General features: G+C 40.5%; 1 protein-coding gene across 1 annotated transcript in view; it reads right to left on the reverse strand.

The window, feature by feature from the left end:
• MS3_00008540 (uncharacterized protein) overlaps positions 1 to 5,056 on the reverse strand; it is a gene marked incomplete at both ends in the record, with an annotated part of 28,287 nt that extends 23,231 nt beyond the window's left edge. The window contains one exon of the mRNA XM_012941532.2: positions 5,025 to 5,056. Within this exon, the coding sequence (XP_012796986.2) occupies positions 5,025 to 5,056 (32 nt within the window). The remainder of the gene's footprint in view (positions 1 to 5,024) is intronic.
• Positions 5,057 to 17,019: the final 11,963 nt, after the last annotated feature.

Below are 17,019 nucleotides of genomic sequence, written 5' to 3' on the forward strand. Positions count from 1 at the left end.
ATTTCCTGGTCAGAACTTAGCGTGGATCACCCTTAAGTCGTATCCAGGTACTACGGCTGAGCTGGGGACAGTACAACACAAAGGACGTTAGTACGGAAATATATTAGTAAGAGTAGGTTCAAGGAACAAAATGCGGACACCATCTGATGGGCCAGTCCATAGCGTTGTCCTTTAACTTCAGGAGGGTCGGTGAACTGTTCGACAGTCAGTGACCGAAACGTCGGGCGATTGGGCTAGGGCTCAATAACATTTCTCTGGCCATACAAGCTGTCGCACAAAAAATTTTGGTTGAAGGCTAGTTCGGACATACTCTCAAACATCACCATCTTTTTGTGGCTAATTGATGTGACTCCGTGCCGAGGATATCCAGGTAACTTCTCTAAAAAAAGCCAAGGAAGGCCCTTAAAACAATGAGAAGCCTCTTGTCCAGTCAGCGTTCTTTAGACGTCTTTCCAGAAACTTCTAGAAAGCAAAACGTCACATGTCGAGTTCCCGATCGGGTGGTTACTACACTACTACTATGTTTTGTTTATATAGGTCTTTCTCTTTCTTCACATAAGGCAACTCTAAGCAATTATGCCATTGTTGTCAATACCAATATTTTTGTTGCTACACATCTATTCTGTATAAATGTTTTCCACGGAGCCTAGTGGATGATTCTTAAAAGACAATATAGCATGACCACACAAACACGGTTCATTCGCCTCACCGAAGTAGTCCTATCTTTACAGCATTTGTAATGACAAACGCAATAGATATGCAGTGCAATAGTTAGAAGACTAATGAATTATAATCGAGACTGTACTTTAAATATTGAAAAATATAAATGAATCTTTTGCCCATAATTTACGGCTTTATATTCTTAGAAGCCGCTTTCGTGTTTTTGTTGTGTTCATTACGTAGAAGTTGGACTGTCGTTAACAGTGTCCTACAAAAAGAACAGAAACGTCACCCTTCTGTGTAACCGGCGTAGTGTCAAAACAGCGCAAAATAGTACACAAACGAATGCCTAATCTTATTGCAAGCATCCAACTTCTGAATCCATAACGATGTGTGAAATGGTTTTATGAATGAAAGGTAGTGCGAAAATGTTTGCTGAATTAATAACTTACACCTAAGTTACTGAGCACTTAAGAAGTCAGTTAAAAGTGAACGACACTAAATAATAAATTCAAGATAACCGTCCAACTGCAATTGACAAAAACATACAGATATTCAGTAATAGATCTAAACTGCATTAAGCTCATACTTTCTTTGGATCGATAACCACGCTTGCTTACTTTATCTCTTGCGCCATGCAGTGAAACCTGGCTCGCAACATCTATTGCTTGTGCTATTTTTTTCCTGAACAGGTAGCACTGTGGAACCATGAACACGGAACATCTGATGATAAGCAAAGATTGTTGTGCTGCAGAATCTGTAGTTACTGACACCAATCTGGTTTTTATATCCGTGTTATTTGTAAATCATAGCCAGTCCAAGCATCAACATGGGCTGGCTCCTGAATTTCACAAACAATCTCCAGCAATTTGACCACTGAAAATTTTTGAATACCTGTCAAAACTCACGAAGTAATCACGGTACATTTGTTCCCCCAATGAAACTTAGACAATGCGCATTTCTTCTGGTGTTTTTAATGGGAATGTGAAAGTTCAAGTCTCTATGCTCCCTCCACACCTGTCCTTCACAACGATTGATACGCTTCCGATGTTAGCAGTCAATTTGTCTATCTTGCTGGGCAGATCAGCTTTTGCATCCAAATCATTTTCAATATTTTGTTATCTTCAGTGGGCAACCTGTTGGCACAAGGTATAGTATGACTAATGTATTCGTTAATAGCAGCCGTAGAAGAATATGGAAGTAATTGTTAGAACACCTCTGTTTTTGATGAATTACCTTATGAGCATGTGATCAATAGATACTTACTTACCTATTAACGAACAATTTCCAGTCAAAATGTTTACAGTCAATAATTCAATCAGCACAAATCTGCAAGGGTTGAAGCTATCCCAAGTTCACTTAATCTGTGAATGAGAAACAAGGCTCAGTGACCAAAGACTGGTAAGCTAGTTATTGATGCATCCCGGCCACGCTAACTAGAAGGAGAAGTCCAAGCTTGGAATGGGAAGTATATTCTGTAAAACAGCCAGAAACAAGCGATAATAACATACACAATTCAAAACGTATATGTACAGTGCAAAATCGTCCTTGTGGAGAGTTACCAAATAGCATACTAAAAGACACAACGGACCAATAGCATTTAAGATATTTCCCAGTGGGAAATACGACATGGTGACAAGAGCGCCCTTGGCGCGAAGACAAAGAAATTCAAATTTTCTAAATTAAATAACGAAATTAGGTTTTTTCCTAAGTGAGTTCTGGGGATCTAATGTCCCCACTAACGAATGGTTTCCAGTCAAAATGTTCACAGCCAGTATTTCAATTAGTACAAATCCAGCCTAAATTTTAGCAACCTCTAGTTCGTTAGAAGTGTATAAGTCGTTGATTTTTCATTTCACAGCTTTAACAACGAATTAATTTGGTATCCTAATCAATTCGTTTCTTTGACTCTTTAGTTATCTGGTTCGTCATCTGAAAGCAATTAGTTCTAGTTGATGACAACTTACCATAATGATGCGATACGTCGCACAGTCTCAAGGAATGGTGACCATTGGGATCTATGCGATCAAGAATATCTGTAAAGACAATATCGTTCCCGTAGATAACCAATTGCTTCTTCATCAGACAGTCGCCAAGACTGACTAAAATGTGCTATCGTTCCTTGTCTTTGATCAGGACTTACTGTTTGGATTGATGCTATAAATCATGGCAAAGGCGTCTCAAACTTCGAAACTACTACATACAACATTCGTATTAGCTTTACAGGTAATTATGCCGAAGCACTGACCAACGTGCAGACCTAATGCACCGAACTATTATATATGCGACCAGCGTTTGTAAATGATATCACCCTATACAAGAGAATGTATGCAAAACGGGAATAATAACCTCAGAATGTTCCGTTGGGATTGAGATGCAATTACAAAGTAAAACTGTCATGGTAATCCACGTACGGTCGTGGCTGACGCAGATCATTTAAATATACCTATAGCACTGGAGGAAAACGGGTCAGTGAAGAAATGTCAAAGGTTACTGAATGGACAAAACCTTACCCTACCACACTCAACCATTCGTGTGATTTATCAAGGTTCACCGTTTGCTGTCTGATGGCCTAGTAATCGAAAACCTCGAGTCTCTGAATGTGATGATTTCGGTCGAGAAACCATTACACATTCAAATAACGTTATATGCTCTGATTCATTAGACTTTGAATGTAAACTTTGAAAGAGTTTTTCACTTACTGAGGCAAGTCCCTAAAACATTTGTCACAGCCTACTGTACCGTTGTGGCCAATGACATACATAACACTGCTACGAGTAGTGTCACAAATAATAGTGACTTCACCGTTAGATTCACTCGACACTTACCGGCATTAAGGCTTACTGTCAGCAACACTTGTAACTCAGTTACAAAAACTGTGAATATTTCATTGAGATCGGATGGTTTTCTTTTGCCACCACAGATACCAATCAGGAATGCTTCACTGTATTGCAGATCTACAGGAAAACCTAGGGAAGACCACGACTGTTGGTTAGAATTTTTAGACACACATAGGCCACTATAATTAAGCTGTAATTTAGGCTCTCGTGAGTTGACCTGACGTAGTCAAATTTCTGAAATTCTAAAAAGATCCGACTTCAGTCTGTCATGATAGAGCATCTCCATGTGTAGAAACTTCTCTTCTGCATTGTGGCAACTACTCAGCACACTTCAGACAGACAGCGGGAAGTCGGGAATAGTCGTTCGAAAAAAGAATAGAATTTCATTTGCTTTCCTAATAGTGATATTAGTTCCCTTCATCATACCACTTACAATTCTATCAAATTTATTTTCATTGAAATCATGAAGTGATTGATGTTAGACAATTATTGAACAGCCGTTTTGCCCCAGTAAATGACTACTAATAATTTCGGTTTCACATGAGAACGCTTAACCACTAGACCATTGGTTTAACGTTTATAGATAGTGATTTCGGTGAAATACAAGTCTCAGCAACCTCAAACTGAAGACTCTTCTTTCATTAACAGCTGCATATGTGACGGCACCTTCATACTCACACTTCCTGAATGTGTTTTGTTAAACAAAGACAAGGCAGTAACGGAAGCTTCAGTAGGCACACAATGAATATAACCACACGAGGCGATCGCAACAGTGGGCTGCCGCCATCAACATTTTTACTTTAAAAGAAACGGATAGCTGTAGTCAGAAGGGGTAATCGAGGTTATTATCAGTTTCAGTTTTGGAAAGGACAGAAGGCTTGACGGCCTGTGTTAGTCCTGGCGATGATGGTCTTTCAGTTGATCCAACTTTCTTTCGAAAGAGTCGATGGATGGAGCCTCAACAATGTGCTGAGGTACTGGATTCCACTCGTTTATGATTCCATGGGAAAGTCAATAATCAGCTGACAGTAATTTGTTCTGGGCTCGTGAACTTTTCTGGAGTGTCTTCGTAAATTATTCAGCGTGGAAATTTCGAAAATTTCGTGTGGCGTTGGAGAGAACCTTGTAGATTATGGTGGGGATGATGTGTGTTGAATGACTGGGGGCCCACTCGAGTTAGACGGAACTGGTGTGACCAACAGCCAACGTTGAAGTCACACTTCGTGATTAGTATATAATATTGATTACCCTTTTGTACTAACCGGGTACTATGGCTACTTGGATGACTGTGTGACACGAACGACATTATTACAGAAATGTATTAGCATGAGTGAGTTTTTGGTTTTAATAATAATAATAATATATTTCTGCATGAGCAGGTACATGCCATTTTTACAGGCATGGTCTATGGATTACAACACTTGTGGGCGCACAGTATGCTTCCCAAATTATTAAGTTTATAGTTGTTATAAGGTAGACTCGTAGAGCGCTTGCTGTAAACCATGACCTTGGGGAGACACGTACGTCAAGTTTGTTCCAGACGTCAGACGTTCCATAGCTGTGCCCTCAGAGCAAGATTCTGTAGAAAAAAAGAAAGAGAATCAGAAGAGCAGCAAGGCACTTGGATATGGAAGGATTTCAAAACCAATATTGTCAAATTCTGTTCATTCGATATCGTCCTCATTCTTTTTCGATAAGTATTTAAGGACAACGAATTAATATTCCACGAGAGTCCCTAAAATTGCGAGACCTAAATCAAAATATGTGACCTATATATGTGACCGTCGATTTTAACTTTTTAAGCACAGATTAGTGAAATCAGCACATGATGACTCAGTCCAATCACTGAGAATAAGGTGTAGGATCCAAACTACGGTTTGGATGTTGAAGAATAGCCTTCCGTGACTTTAGACACGCGCCTTTCCCGTCGAAATCAGAACAAGTAATCGGGTAACTAGCGGTTCTATAATTCATAATAAATTTAATGTAAATCATTACCTAAACAAATATTATCACCCGGCTATTCAACCAATGATTGTTCAATCAATTAAATCTAAATTACAATAAATAAAGAAGTTGATAGAAGATGAGGAAAAATTGCCAATCACAACAAATGAACGTTATTCTATCCTGACTGGATAGATCACACACAACAGGAGGAACAAGTCAATATGGCTACCGCCAAGAACAAGTGTCAAGTAAAACAACGCAGATGCAGTTCAGGAAGAAACACAAACTTAGTAAATGCGTAATAAAAACAAAAATTATAACAAAAATACGAATATTAACGATTCAAATGTAATCAAAATACAACAATGTACAACTAATGTGATCAATAGGAATAAAGTACAAGTATATACATGGAGGGATTTTCACCAACGCACAACACATTCAAAACGGATCTTACACCGGCCCCCAAAATCCCTCCATACCACACAAGCTACCTTGATGCCTACGGTCATGGTTCATTATATAACATGTCACACCATAGGAACGAGTAGGACTTACAACAGTACGCCTACTCGACCTAACTACACTAATAACACGAGGAACTAATTCGAGCCTTCAAGGAGGCATAATCTACGTATATCTCTCCTGACTAATCCACCGTTCGTACGAACAACCACTGTTCTAACTCTTCTGTCGTCATCTATTTTACAATCTTCGACTACGCCTAAGGGCCATTTTCCACGAGTCGATATGTCCGAAGCTACGATCACTACATCCCCTTTCTGAAAATTGCGGTGTTCAACTAACCACTTATGACGTTTTTGTAGGGACGGTAGATACTCTCTTAACCACCTTTTCCAAAACACATTAGCAAGATGATTAATCTGTTTCCAACGTTTGTCATATTTATCTCTGATGCTACCTTCTTCGACTATTCCGTCACATTCTCTCAATAATAACAAACTATTTGGCGACAAGGCTAGTTTATCGTTAGCATCTTGAACGACCGGAGTTAAGGGTCGATCGTTCAATATCCTTTCAATCTCGATCAAATAAGTGTTTAAAGTCTCATCGGTTAGAGTCTGCTCTCTAGTTATCAACAATAACAGCCGGCGTATGGACCTAATCATCCTTTCCCAAACTCCACCCCTGTGGCTGGATGAGGGCGGGTTAAAATGCCACTGAATTTGTCTAGCTGACAGTTCTTTGTCTATTTTCTGTTGATTCAACTATTGCACAAATCTCCTTAATTCAGAGACCGTACCCACGAAATTTGATCCATTGTCACTGTAAATTTCGGCAGGTTTCCCTCTTCTTCCAATAAAACGTAACAAGGCCATTATAAACGAATCAGTATTCAAACTATGTGTCATTTCAATATGTACTGCCCGGGTTTGCAAGCAAGTAAACACACATCCATATCTTTTTTCTAATGATCTTCCTCTTTTGACAAACAGAGGTCCAAAGTAGTCTACTCCCACGGCTGAGAAGCTATACCATCCTTGTTGCACTCTACAAGCTGGAAGTGGCGCCATCAATTGTTGCCCTGTAACCATCGTATACCGCCGGCATGTCACACACTTTCCTATCACTCTCGTAACCGTGCTGGTTCCTTTTATTATCCAGTACCTTTTTCGAATCGTGGCCAGTACTTGTGACGTTCCTGTGTGCCCTTGTTCCTTATGATAATGTCTAATTATCATTTCTGTCACTAAGTGTCGACTGGGCAATATTATTGGATGTTTAAAGGCATTTGAGAAATCTGAGTAGCTTAGTCGGCCTCCAACACAGAGTAACCCATCAAGCATTATCGGTGATAAGCCCTTCAGATCATTGTGACTAACTACTTTACCATTGTTTTTAAATCCACTAAGTATTTCTCCATACACTTCTTTCTGAACCATCAACAAAATTTTACGCTTGGCGATGTCAAGTTCTTTGACCTTTAAACATCCTAGATGAACGGATCCTTCATGACTCGGTGAACGAAGCACCATCAGAAATTCTATGAACCTTCTAAGCCAGGCTACGGCCCTGACTAATTTCAACCACTCGGAGTAATAAGAGAGAATAGGTGACATGTTGTGCTTTATACTACTCAAGTTAACCACAGCAGTTTTTCTAAACTCAATATCGTCAGGAGTAGGTTCCGGACAGTCAGTGATTGTTGTACAGAATTCGCCATGCAGTAAGGTAGGACATTTGAACCAAGATTCCAGATCAGTCATTTTTTGTATACCTCTTGATGTCCAATCGGCTGGATTCTGTGACGACTTTACATAATTCCATTGTTCAACCTTCGTATACTGGTGCACCACAGCGAGGCGGTTGGCTATATAGGTGCTATATCGGTTCTCCATATTCTTAATGTAGTATAACACTCTCATGGAATCTGTATGGAAGTTTACTTTGCAGAAAAAATTAGGCAGACTTCTCCGTAATACTTCACTAAGCCTCACACTTAACACCGCTGCCGCCATCTCGAGTCTCGGTATAGTGACTTGTCTGATAGGTGCTACCCTAGACTTGCTGTACAACAAGATACAATATGGTGGCTCCTTCAAATAGCTGACTCGTGCGTACGCAACTGCTCCATAACCAACCTTTGAAGCATCACTGAACAAGTGCAATTCCACTTTCGCGTCGGGTTCGTCGATTTTCCTCTTGATACCTCGAGCTACCGTGACGTGACCTATCTGACGCATAAAACTTACCCAGCCTAGCCACGCGGACATGTATGGCTCGTTGAGAGGCTGATCCCAGCCTATTTGGGACCTACATAATTTTTGCAAGAGAAGTTTGGCAGTAAGACAGACTGGAGCAATCAGACCCAGAGGATCGAACAGAGAAGAAACTATAGATAAAATACCTCTCCTAGTCAGAGGCCTTTCCGGTGCATCAAAGTAAAACTTAAATACATCTTGTTTAAAATCCCATTCCACACCTAGGGTTCGATGAGTAGTGTCGTAATCCGTTGACATTTCTATCAAGGACTGTTCTTTACATACATCAGGCAAGATGGTCCTTACCTCCTCCGAGTTGGTAACCCATTTCCTTAGTTTGAAGCCTCCTCTACATAATAATTCACTTATCTGCTTGACGAAACCCTTTGCTTGATCACAAGTGGGAAAAGATACCAAGCAGTCATCAACATAGAAATTATTCTTAACAGCATCTACGACATAACCATCATAACCGTCAGAGAATATTTGGGCCGTCTTATTCAAGGCAAAGTTCGCGCAAAACGGCGATGATATGGCGCCAAATGGATGAGATGTCATTTGAAAATCGGATGGTTCTTTCGACATGTCTCCCCCCTGCCACCACAGAAATCTTAAAGCTCCTCGACCAGACTTAGGGACCTTCACTTGCATGAACATTTCTTCAACATCCGCAGAGACTGCGATTGCTTCTTTGTGAAAACGCAATAATATACACACTATCTCAGCAGTTGTGTCGGGTCCTTGATAAATCATATCATTTAGAGAAACACCCGCAAACTTAGCGGCACAGTCAAGGACCACTCTAAGTTTTTCTGGCTTTTTCGGGTTTATAACTGCATGGTGAGGCAAGTACCAACGGGGGCGATAACTAGGTTGCAATTATATTTCAGGGATCTTCTCCGCATAGCCCTTAATAAAATTGCTTTCAATACCTTTTGTATACTTGATATATAGAATGTCATCTTTCAACAATCTACGCTTCAAACTCTGTAGTCTACTGCTTGCTACTTCATAATTCCCCCCTTTCATATTTGGGTTCACTTTCCATGGTATAGGAACTACAAAATGACCATTTTCGAAGCGTGTGCCCTCTTCCACAATCCTTATAGCCGCCTTATCTTCTAGTGATGCTGATTTATCATTTGAATAAACATCAGAAAACTCTACATCATAAAGTTTACGTATTTCGTTCTCCAAGGTCTGTATCTTAATGGTATGATTGACCACTCTTTTCTTATATTCCGGATACGACGCAGGTCCGAAGACCGTCCAACCCAGCAACGTCTTCACAGCGTACGGGCTTTTCCTCCCACCCAACCGCTGGTCTAACACCCAGTGTGCTTCTGGTACGTCGCAACCAATCAACAGCAGAACTTCTTCAGAGTCTAAGTTATCTATCGGTACATCCCTTAAATGTGGCCACTTAACTAGGCTGTTCACTGCCGACTTTGTCGGCTTATGACCTGGTATACCTGCCACAATCAGAGCTCCTTCGATCGTAACATGTTCAGATCGATCTAAAGAATATACCTCAAAAGGCGCACTCGTGACCTTCATTGTTCTATTACCGCCCACAGTCTCAACTACCACTGATGCTTCGTCTTCGCTCAGCCCGAGAGACCTCAAACAGTTTGACTTTATCAGTGTCACATCAGAACCGTTGTCCAACAGAGCATAACCCGCAATCTCGGCTTTTCGCGATTTCAACCGTACGGGAATCATGCCTAAACACACTTGACTGATTAGTGATTTAGTATATCCGCAACAACTCAAGATACCAGGCTTCTCACTCTCGCTGTGCAACAAAGAATGGTGTTTCTTTTCACAACCCTCAACGTTACAGCGCTTTGTCATCTTACATTCCTTAACTCTATGTCCTTGTCTAAGACAGACGAAACAGATACCCTTGCTTTTAGCGTGAGACCATCGGTCTTGAACTGTAAGCGCTAAGAACTGTGGACATTTATCAATGGCATGGTCGTAGGAACACATACTGCATTTAGTTTTCATTGTCGAACTATTCCCTTGCTCTGATTGCACGTGACAGTTCGTCTTTACGTTATGTCCTTTTCTAGAACGGTTTGCTAACCGTCCAAATCTACTACAAGCCACTCTCGCACGCGATGCGATAAACTGAGTGAGCTCGTCGAAGGTGGGTTCCCTGTTATCTTCAGTCAATTTATCCACCCAGTCCGCCCACTGGGCTTGCATAGGTTGAGGCAAGAGTCTCACTATTCTTTCCAAGGTAACTAAGGAATTTAGATCAGAAGTATAATTCATCTGTTCCAAGACCATGGCACAGTTTTCCATTTTAATAGCCAAATTTGATAGTTGGTCCCCGTCAATATACTCAAAATTCACAGCACTGAATAAGTCCTCTAGTGTTTCTCAAGCGATTACGTGAGACTGTCCGAAAAAACGTTTTAAAATCTCCCTTGCTCTTTTATAGCCAGAGGATGCCTCCATCATGACGCAACCTTCAATAGCTGTTTAAGCCTTACCCTTACAATAGTGTATCAAATAGAGTAAGCGCTGGCTATCATCTGTGACTCTTGATGCTACATACGTCTCAAATTGCCTTATAAATTTCCAATAACCTCTTGGCTCTCCATCGAAATAACTCAGTTCAACCTTTGGTAGCTCTGGGCCAACAACATGGACTATAGGCGACATGCTCTTTCCTAGTAATTCAGGCCCTTGCTCCTCCTTTAAACTAAGATTTTTTACATCATCTGACATCGAATTAAGGCTAGAATCACTGCCATGATAATTAACCCTATTTAAGTCTGAACCATGACCCTTAAGGACGTCAAAAGGCACTTGCTTGACAATAGGGGATTCTTCGTTAACATCGACGAACTTTGAGCCTGATCTCCTTCGACGATTAACTGACATTATAAGCGACACGACCAATTATTTCCAGAAAATCCGTGAACGATTACCAAAGGATTTCGGTCAAGTAATACTTGTTTAGAACTGTAGGATCCAAACTACGGTTTGGATGTTGAAGAATAGCCTTCCGTGACTTTAGACACGCGCCTTTCCCGTCGAAATCAGAACAAGTAATCGGGTAACTAGCGGTTCTATAATTCATAATAAATTTAATGTAAATCATTACCTAAACAAATATTATCACCCGGCTATTCAACCAATGATTGTTCAATCAATTAAATCTAAATTACAATAAATAAAGAAGTTGATAGAAGATGAGGAAAAATTGCCAATCACAACAAATGAACGTTATTCTATCCTGACTGGATAGATCACACACAACAGGAGGAACAAGTCAATATGGCTACCGCCAAGAACAAGTGTCAAGTAAAACAACGCAGATGCAGTTCAGGAAGAAACACAAACTTAGTAAATGCGTAATAAAAACAAAAATTATAACAAAAATACAAATATTAACGATTCAAATGTAATCAAAATACAACAATGTACAACTAATGTGATCAATAGGAATAAAGTACAAGTATATACATGGAGGGATTTTCACCAACGCACAACACATTCAAAACGGATCTTACATAAGGAGCGAATAAAATTATACATAGCGAACAATGACTAGAGAGAAAATAAAATGACTCAATGGAATTTCGGTCATATATGTAAGCGGTTGACAAATAACAGAAAATAGTTTCTCTGAAATCGAGTCAAATCAAGATGGTGGGCGCTTATTTAAATACTACGTGAAGCGTCAGCTTCACCCACAAAAGCTGGTGTTTAATAATGTGGCTCTTATTCAGACATAAAGTTAGTGAGTCTGTAGTAATCATCGTTCTATACATGGAGTCCATAATCTGTGTATTTAAATAGAACATTCGGCTCACAACTTCTTATGCAATTATTTAATGTCACATCTTCCCATTATTGGCATCACACGAAGCTCTTCAATAAAAATCGGCTGCTCTGCTGAGGTGACGATTTATATTCCCACACAAACACATACACAAGGCCACATGGATCTCACCTGATCACACCACGGAGAACTAGATAGTTCATATTTACATCACTAAAAATTCACAAGTACAATGGAAGACGTGAGAACTAGGAGAGGAGCTGACATAGCTTCAGACCACCACCAACCAGTGGATGCCAAGGTGAAACTGAAGCTAAAGAAGCAATGGACAACTGGACAAACAGCGCTACACAGTTTCTATACAGCGTTCATTTGACGTACTGGCAAACTCAACGAATTCGAGATAACTCTCGGCAACAGGTCCCAAGAGGAAACTACTATGGAGGACAACTGGAAAGGGATCAGAGGAGCACTAATTTCAGCGTGTCAGGAGATTCTTGGCCGCAAGAGGCATCATCATAAGGAATGGATCTCTTTTGGAGTCCTAGACAAAATTCATGAAAGGAAGAACAAAAAGACAGTAATTACTAACAGCCGAACAAGAACAGAGAAAGTCAGGGAGGAAGTCGAACACACAAAAGCAAACAAGCAAGTGAAGGAGAGCGTTAGAGCTGACGAGCAGAAACACGTGGAGGAGTTAGTAACGACAGCGTAAAAAGCTGTAAGAGAAGAAAATATGAAACATCTATGTGACAGAACAAAGAAACTGCCAGGGAAATATGGTATATTGGAGAGACCGGTCAAGGACAAGGGAGGCAATACGATCAACGAGATTCGAGAACAGAGGGATAGATGGGTTGGACACTTCGAGGAACTGTTGAGTAGATTATCTTCATCGAATTAACACATGCATATCTTCATATAGATGTCACACCATCAACAGTTGAAGAAACCAGGATGAGTGTCAGAAAAATGAAGTGTGGGAAAGCAGCAAGACCTGACAATATAACAACCGAAGGACTGAAATAATACATAGAGGTAACTGCAAAGATACTACACGTCCTATTCATGATGATTTTGGAGGAAGAACAAGTGCCGACGGACTGGGAAGAAGGACACCTCATCAAGATACCGAAGAAAGATCTTAGCAAATGTGAGAACTACATAGACACCACATTACTGCCAGTACCAGGAAATTTTTTCAACAGTCCTGCTGAATCGAATAAAAGATGCAGTAGACACCCAACTTCGAGATCAACAAGCTGGATTCGTAAGGATCAGTCTTGCACTGAGGGATTATCGTTGAACAATCAATTGGATGAATCTGGTCACTATACATCAACTTCATTGGTTACGAGGAAGCATTAGACTCTATGGAGTACCTAATAAAGTTGTCATCATCATCCGGAATCGATACGACGGACTACACTGCAAACTGGTGCATGGAGGACAGCTGGCAGATGCATCCGAGAGCAGGTGTCAGACAAGGCTGTCTACTCCCCCCTTTCTCTTTCTTCTGGTGGTCGACTGGGTTATGAAGACCTCGACATCTGAGGGGAAGCACGGAACACAATGAACAGCTCGGAATCAATTATAAGATTTGGACTCTTCTATCCCATACACACCAACAAATGCAATTCAGGACAATTAGTGTAGCAGCAGTCTCCGCACCAGTAGGCCTCAACGTACACAAAGGAAGAAGCAACATCCGCAAATACAACACGCGGAATACCAACCAAATCACACCTGATGGACAAACTCTAGAAAAGTTGGAAAGTTTCACTTATCTGGGAAGCATCATTGATGAACGTGGAGGATCTGATGCAGACTTAAAGGCGAGTACTGTCGAATCGAGGTCAGCATTCCTACGATTGAAGAATGTATGAAACTCAAAACAACTGCCAACCAATATCAAAGTCACAATCTTCAATACGAATGTCAAGTTAGTTAGTTCTATTGTATGGAGCTGAAGCTTCGAGAAGTACTACAACCATCATCAATAAAGTACATTTATAAAAAATTGTCTACGTAAGGTAGTCAATGTCTGTTGACCGGATACCATCAGCAACAGCCCGCTGTATGAGAGAACAAACCAGCTTCCATCTGAAGAGGAAATCAAGAAAAGACGTTGGAAGCGGATATACAGTACGGAAATCATCAAACTGCATCTCGACGCTAGCTATAACTTGGAATCCTGAAGGGAAATGGAAAAAGGGAAGGCCGAAGAACACACTGCGCTGAGAAGTGGCAGCAAGCATAACTAAGGTGAATAGCAACTGCAAAGAATTGTCCAGGACAGGGTTGGATGGACAATTCTGATAAGCGGCCTATGCTCTCCGACGAGGGGCAAAAGGCGTATGTAATTCTAGTTTTTAACGGCTTATTATTAGATAAGTAAATTACGACCCCCTGATAACGTGTCCATAGTGAATCCTCTGTTACAATTCTATGAGTCTATCTTAAGTTTTGGAAAGATCACAGTAGTTCGGATTGTTTGCGACCACTGAATCATCTTTATCTTCCTGCTAACTATTATATGAGCAATGAATGATCTCTGATTGACAAAAGTTTACTGTTGGATGCTTCAGAAACCATTCATTTTAGGATTTATTTGTTATTACAACTCAATGAACCTTTCGAGTCTCTGGGTAACCTTCGTCCTGCCGATTGAAGAAATCAAGCTAACAGTGGATAAGCATTTATTTTTAAATACAAGGCAGTGTTGAGCGCGAGGTTACCTTTTCAAACACACAAAGCTATCCAACACTCAACACAAAATAATAGGAATTATAATCCCTACATAAAATAAGGAGGTGAATGAATACTTGAGCTTTAATGTCCAGACATTTACTTAAATGCATAAGGTTAAGTCTTAACCACTTGATTTATAACTGCTCCTGGCCTCACTTTATGGAGACGAACGAAATATAAACCCTACTTAATTTCATTCATACTCCATTTACCTATCAATCCAGTGAAACTTAGAAAATTATAGGTCAAATGTGGAAATTGTTTCAAACGTTCATGTATCCAGTCAAGCCAAGAGAGTGAATTAGCCTTTCAGCCAATATCAGTGATGAAAATGTAAGTCATTTTTTATATCGTCAAGAAACGAATACACTAGAAATGAGCAATTAAATCGTTGACAATAGACACACAAAAATGACAAATAATGAGGAACTACAATTATTAAGGCCACATAGTACAGAGGAATATATTCAATCCCAAATGCTGTCAGAACTACTGATCTTTACGAAAGTCAAAATAAGTTCACGTCTTCATTATAATAGAGAGGGGACCACATATTTATTTGAGGATGAGGTAATTACTTGCTCACTAAATTACATAAGCCCTTTACACTTCTCAGAGAAGAGACCTGTAGATCACTGAGGCAGGTGACCTTTGTTGAATGATTGGGAACCCATTCGAGCTAGACGGGAATGGTATGACCAACAACTAACTTCGAAATCACACCTCGCGGTCAGTACCTAACCTTGACTGCCTCTTCGTCATACCAATGTACTATGGCTGCTTTGAATACCGTGTAGTGTGGCGTCCATTCGCGGTTGACTATGATCACCATCACAAGAAGGTTGCGTACCCGATATCAGAAGGCGATTGGTGATTGTAGCGAGATATATTTGTTGACAATCTCGTGGTATCGAAAGAATACCGAGATCGTGCCAAAAGAGTACTAGCGGAATCATCGACCAAACGTAAGCACGTGCAAGGTCACAATAAACGGAAGGAAGAATGTCCTTAGTACAGTTAAACAGACAAGTACAGCAAGACAATCACTGGTATAATTGGTTGTCATAATAAACGTTTCCATCAAACCAATCGCGTTCTCTCAATAAAAGTAGGTCACTACAGAAGCCCCAGGCTAGAAAGGGCTTGCACTTTCGATGCTTAGCGGTTTAGTTCGTGGGACTGATCGGCGAACGTGCGATTGTAGGACGAGAGGGTTGGCAGAGCAAGGGGCGATTAATACGAGAGAGCTGTAGATATTTGGTTGATTAAACCTTCTTATCGTATATTAACAATTTTACTGTGTTTTCGGGTGTATTTGTTTTACTTAACCTTTGAACTTGTTTGTTTATATCATTCTTTTCAAGCATTTTGGTTTCTCTTTGTCATTGGTTTGGTATTTGGGAGTTTTTGTTCCGGGAACATACAAAATTGAAGGTTTTTTGTAATTATTATAATGATTGTTGTTAGAACGACATTTGGGTTGACTATTTGTAAATCGCGAATAAACTTTGGTACATAAATTGGAATTTGGTTCTATTCTTAATTTGGGTCCGTGAATTGCAAATAGAACGAGCAAAACTTGGAAGTGACAGAGATCGTTGATCCTCGAGTTGTCACCGAAGGTCTTTTACGTGGAGCGGTACCAGGAGAATCGTGCTGTACTTGCTGCTCGAGTTAGCGTACCACACCAGAGTGGTTCGTATCCAGGATCTGAGGATTGCGTTCGTAGGGGTGAGAACCAAAAACCTCTGAAGACGTAGGACGGAACCACAATTGAGATGGGGAACCAGAAGCAGCCATAACAACCAATTGCGAGACCAAACATATGATAGACAGATTTGAAAACAGAATATCGACTGAGTGAATTGACAAAAGCGTGGGTGATCAGGCCAGCTTTCGCCAAAATTGAATGACGTCGACAGTAGCAAACAGGTGATGGTCAGCGGAGTGGTCTCAGGGTACAAAAAAAATCCAAAAAAATAGAAAGGGTGTAGCATGCATGTATTATAGGAATAGTCTCACGCCTCATCCGTTTTCGATTGGGCGGTTAGTCGTGAAAGCGTACAGGTATACGTACTCGGCGACTGGAACGTGAGACGGTAGTTTCGTTCGTACTTCGGGAGCCTGCAATCTCATCCAAAGTCAAGGGTGGTGTGGTCTGCTGATCTGAACGTGAGACTAAAGTCTAGTCCGTAGATGGTGCGGATGACACGCGCTGTGTGACCGAGACGCGAGAATGAGGTCTCTGATTTATCCAGCGTGGGTTCTGCAGTAGATGTAGAGATCCTGTTAGTAT

This window comes from Schistosoma haematobium, chromosome 6 (genome assembly GCF_000699445.3).
Source record: "Schistosoma haematobium chromosome 6, whole genome shotgun sequence".
Classification (NCBI taxonomy): domain Eukaryota; kingdom Metazoa; phylum Platyhelminthes; class Trematoda; order Strigeidida; family Schistosomatidae; genus Schistosoma; species Schistosoma haematobium.